Source organism: Triticum dicoccoides, chromosome 1B (genome assembly GCF_002162155.2).
Source record: "Triticum dicoccoides isolate Atlit2015 ecotype Zavitan chromosome 1B, WEW_v2.0, whole genome shotgun sequence".
Classification (NCBI taxonomy): domain Eukaryota; kingdom Viridiplantae; phylum Streptophyta; class Magnoliopsida; order Poales; family Poaceae; genus Triticum; species Triticum dicoccoides.
In genome coordinates, this window is record NC_041381.1 from 549,100,871 (window position 1) to 549,104,585 (window position 3,715).

Here is a 3,715-nt window from a genome sequence, read left to right on the forward strand (position 1 = left end):
AAAATTCACTTTGTACTAAAAAAACCATTTCAAAATGTACAACAGAAAACATTCTTCTCAAAAAAACATCTGTTAAAAATATCAATTTATAGAGAAATTTTCCAATTTTCATACAAATATTCATCAAAAGGTGTTAGATTTTCAATGAAGAGATTAACTTTATTAAAAATAAGGAAATTTACACGTTCACCATTATTATCAACATTTATTAAAATTGAATATAAAAATGATGCAAAATAGCACATGAAGCAGGCTGTGCCCCTTTTATTGCCCGGTGCAACGCACGGGCATTTGTACTAGTAGGATATAAAACATTTTCAGGCTCCTGGCAGTTTAACATACAAGTCAGACCTTAAACATCTCCCTCAGCTTAACATATCTGGAGTTCAGGATCACGCCAGAGTCATGCATACCTTGGACTTCTGCTACAGTTTCAACATATCTGGATCATAAACAAAAGCTAAAACCCAAACTTCAGACCGCTTTGTCACGAGGGCACAAAAGGAAATCCAATTGCTACTTAAATTCAACTCCTAAAACACAAACATTAGAGCACATCACTTGTTTTCAGCCGATCACGGTACGTTTGACTTAGCCCGTCGATGGATAAAAACACACACCCACATCAAACTGGCCATACTTCAACATCGAGTCATCGGGGAAGCTAAGAGGTCCGGCATTTCCACCCTGAAAAATCCACTGGAAAACTGATTTCTCCACCTCTAACTGAACCTTCAGTTCTCTCTCTGCCTTCACAGCAACAACATGCTTGAAAAGCTTTTCCCCAGAGAATTTTCCGTCGAAGAGCACAATCTCATCGTCATAGCCACTGCTGAAAGCGACGAATCTCACATGGCAAGGGTGGCTAACCTCTGCATAGACCTCGATCACTGCCTCAACACTCTCTGTGAGGTACGCACAGTCTATTTCCAAGCTGACACTGTCCCCAGGGATACAACCATATATAAACCCGTCGCCTTCTGTTCGGACATCGAGCTCAAGGTATTTGGAAAGTAATTTTTGGTCGGCTGACCCATCCCCTTCCTTTTTTATCCAGAGATCAACTTCTAGCAATACTTGGTCATATGGTATGTACATTCCTCGACAAGGGCTACAGAGTGCCAAGGTAAAAGGATCCTGCAATTTAACAACGAGTTACAACTCAACGGGCAAAATCGACTTCAAGTAAGTAAATTGGTATATGCATCAATGGAATAAACTCAAGAAAACATGAAAGCTCATGTTTACATAAAAAAGAATTCTGTTTGAAATATATTCAAAATGCAAGGCATGCTCATGACGAGCTTTAACTGCATCATCACTCCCTTTTATCGTTGGTTATCTTGCCAATGGCTTTGAAATATACTCACAGGTAAATATCACATATATCACTATCTCTCTTATTCCTGAGATTCACATATATTACTATCTTATTCCTGAGATTCGCATCTATTACTATCTCTCTTATTCCTGAGATATTAACAGTAGGGAAACCAAATCATCTTCCCCTACCACACTATTGGATGTATAGCATATGCATATTAAAATATATGCCTTACAAAAAGAAGCAGAAAAAATGCATTATACTTGCATACTGATAAAAGTAAACTTTGTATTTTGTTAATGCTACAGTCAGATAAATTTTTGAGGACCTAATAGCATGTTCATCTGATCTAGGAATGCCTAACAACATATATGAATATAACGGGGTGACCCTTGAAAACACAGGACTGAATGCATGGACCTGACCATAGAGAAAACTTTTAATGGATCCTAGCATGCACACGAGCCTGCTTGGTTCATAGGAATTTGAAAGAAATTTTTGAAGGATTCCAGTCCTTATGAACTTTTTCCTATGTAGCATGTTTGGTTTGTGGGAGTAATCATAGGGACTTTTCCTATGGCCTATTTTGCATGCAATGAAAAGGGCGGCCCGGTGCATGTAGCTCTCGCTTGCGCGGGGTATATAGGAAAATTTACATTGACTCCAACCTTATGAAAAATTCCTGTGTTTTTCATGTGGCGCAACCAAACAGCTTCTATTACAGATTCTTTGTTTTCGATTCAATATACCATGACATATCGATGGTATGTTCTTCATATTCCCGTGTTTTTAGAATACTGCAAGCCAAATAGGCACTAAGAGCCTGGAACATAATTGTTCCATTTTGAAAGCAAAGAAGCCTTGATTACCTGGTCAACAGTGACAGGGTCATCTCTGGAACGGTTGAAGACATGGTTCCGCAGAGGCTCCAGTACATCCCGAACAGCGAATACTCCATAGACATTGATGGGGTAAGAATAGGATGCAGAAAAGCTTGATAAACGCAGAGAAAATATCTGTAGCATCAGTTCTGGTCCGCTATATCCGAGATCTGAATTAGCTGCAAATGTAGAAAACAAAGAGTAATAAGTTAGTAAACGAAATACATACATCAAGTGTAGATAAATACAAGCTTGGGCTCAGCCTTACTGGTGGAAGTGTCATGGGTCATGTATTCAATGTGGTAGCAGCAACCCCTTTCCACGCATAAACCTGTTGCCTCAGGGAACACATCTAGTGGAACAGGAGGGAGATCGGCATCCTCGTTCTGGCTCAGGATCTCCTGGCACCGCGCGTCGTATTTCTCGTTCTGTTCCGCGATGCTCCTTAGCCATGCGTTGTCCATTTTCTTTGCTAGCTGCCTGGGAATGTTTCTCCCTGAAGAATTTGTAGCATCGTTGGGCAGTCAATTAACTGTACTACTAATGAGTTTTATGTTATTTTTGGTAGTAGTGGAAAAAGAAATTTACCTGGGCAATTTGTTTTCACGTCTGCGAACCTATCACCTTCATCGGAATCTGGGACGACGTAATCGTCGCTGTTCTCTGAGCGGATGTCATCCCACAGAATTGGATCGCCCGTGAGCGGCCAGTCCCCGAAGATATCATCGAACATGTCGTCTAGACAGACGTCGTCACGCCCAATTGGACACGGATGTGAATCTGCGCAGTAAGTACTACTAATTGATATGTGATCTTGGCTAGTTGGCGCAAATAGATTAATAAGTAGCACAAAGAACACAGGATACACGTACCGCCGATCTTGACAAGGGACTCCGTCTTCTCCTCCCGCAGATCATGGCCCATGTCCGACGGCAATCCCAAGTCGGACAGGTCCGCGCAGACGCTGTCGAGGTACCCGGCGTCGGGATGGGAAAGGCCGTTCCCGTCTGCTCCAAGACAGAGTTTCTCCGATGATATCATCGCCACGCGAGAGTTCTGGCGGCGGCGGCGGCGGCGGCGGATTCGGGTGGGGAACGAGGTCAGAGGACGTGGGGATTCGGTTTGATGGGGGAATGGCCCAGACCCGAGAGACGAGATGGTGGCTTTTCGTGACGGTAGGGCTACGGAGTCAGGCCGGTATTTTTTTTTTAGGGTTAGTCAGGCCGGTATTGGGCCGTAGTATCGAGGCCTCTCCGTCCCAATAATAATATAAAATAATAATATAAGCTAAAACAGTTTGAATAATGTTGTTATATTATGAGATAGAGGGAGTACATGAAAAGAGGTAATGTGGCGCTTAAAGTTGATGTAGACGGAAAAGTTTGCAATACAATAATCGTTATATTGATGGGGTGCTGGTGCACGTATATATAATTACAAGGGAAGGCCTCTACCTCAATTATACAAGACTAGGAGGTGGGCCACAACTCCAATATACATGCAACACAAA

The 3,715-nt window shown here is 42.1% G+C and overlaps 1 protein-coding gene across 1 annotated transcript; it reads right to left on the reverse strand.

Moving 5' to 3' along the window:
* Positions 1 to 221: 221 nt before the first annotated feature.
* LOC119348672 lies at positions 222 to 3,353 on the reverse strand. Its single transcript, XM_037616644.1, has 5 exons — positions 3,078 to 3,353; positions 2,794 to 2,985; positions 2,474 to 2,701; positions 2,194 to 2,384; positions 222 to 1,137 (listed from the first exon to the last, which is right to left on the reverse strand). The coding sequence occupies exons 1-5, from the start codon at positions 3,244 to 3,246 to the stop codon at positions 592 to 594; spliced, it is 1,326 nt and encodes a 441-aa protein (XP_037472541.1). The 5' UTR covers positions 3,247 to 3,353; the 3' UTR covers positions 222 to 591.
* Positions 3,354 to 3,715: the final 362 nt, after the last annotated feature.

Excerpts from the sequence above, each read along its gene's own strand:
- LOC119348672 (XM_037616644.1), bottom strand. The coding sequence starts at position 3,246 with ATGATATCATCGGAGAAACTCTGTCTTGGAGCAGACGGGAACGGCCTT. Across the intron at positions 2,986-3,077 it reads GTCCCTTGTCAAGATCGGCG|ATTCACATCCGTGTCCAATT; the intron begins GTACGTGTATCC and ends CTTACTGCGCAG. Across the intron at positions 2,385-2,473 it reads GACCCATGACACTTCCACCA|CTAATTCAGATCTCGGATAT; the intron begins GTAAGGCTGAGC and ends CTACATTTGCAG.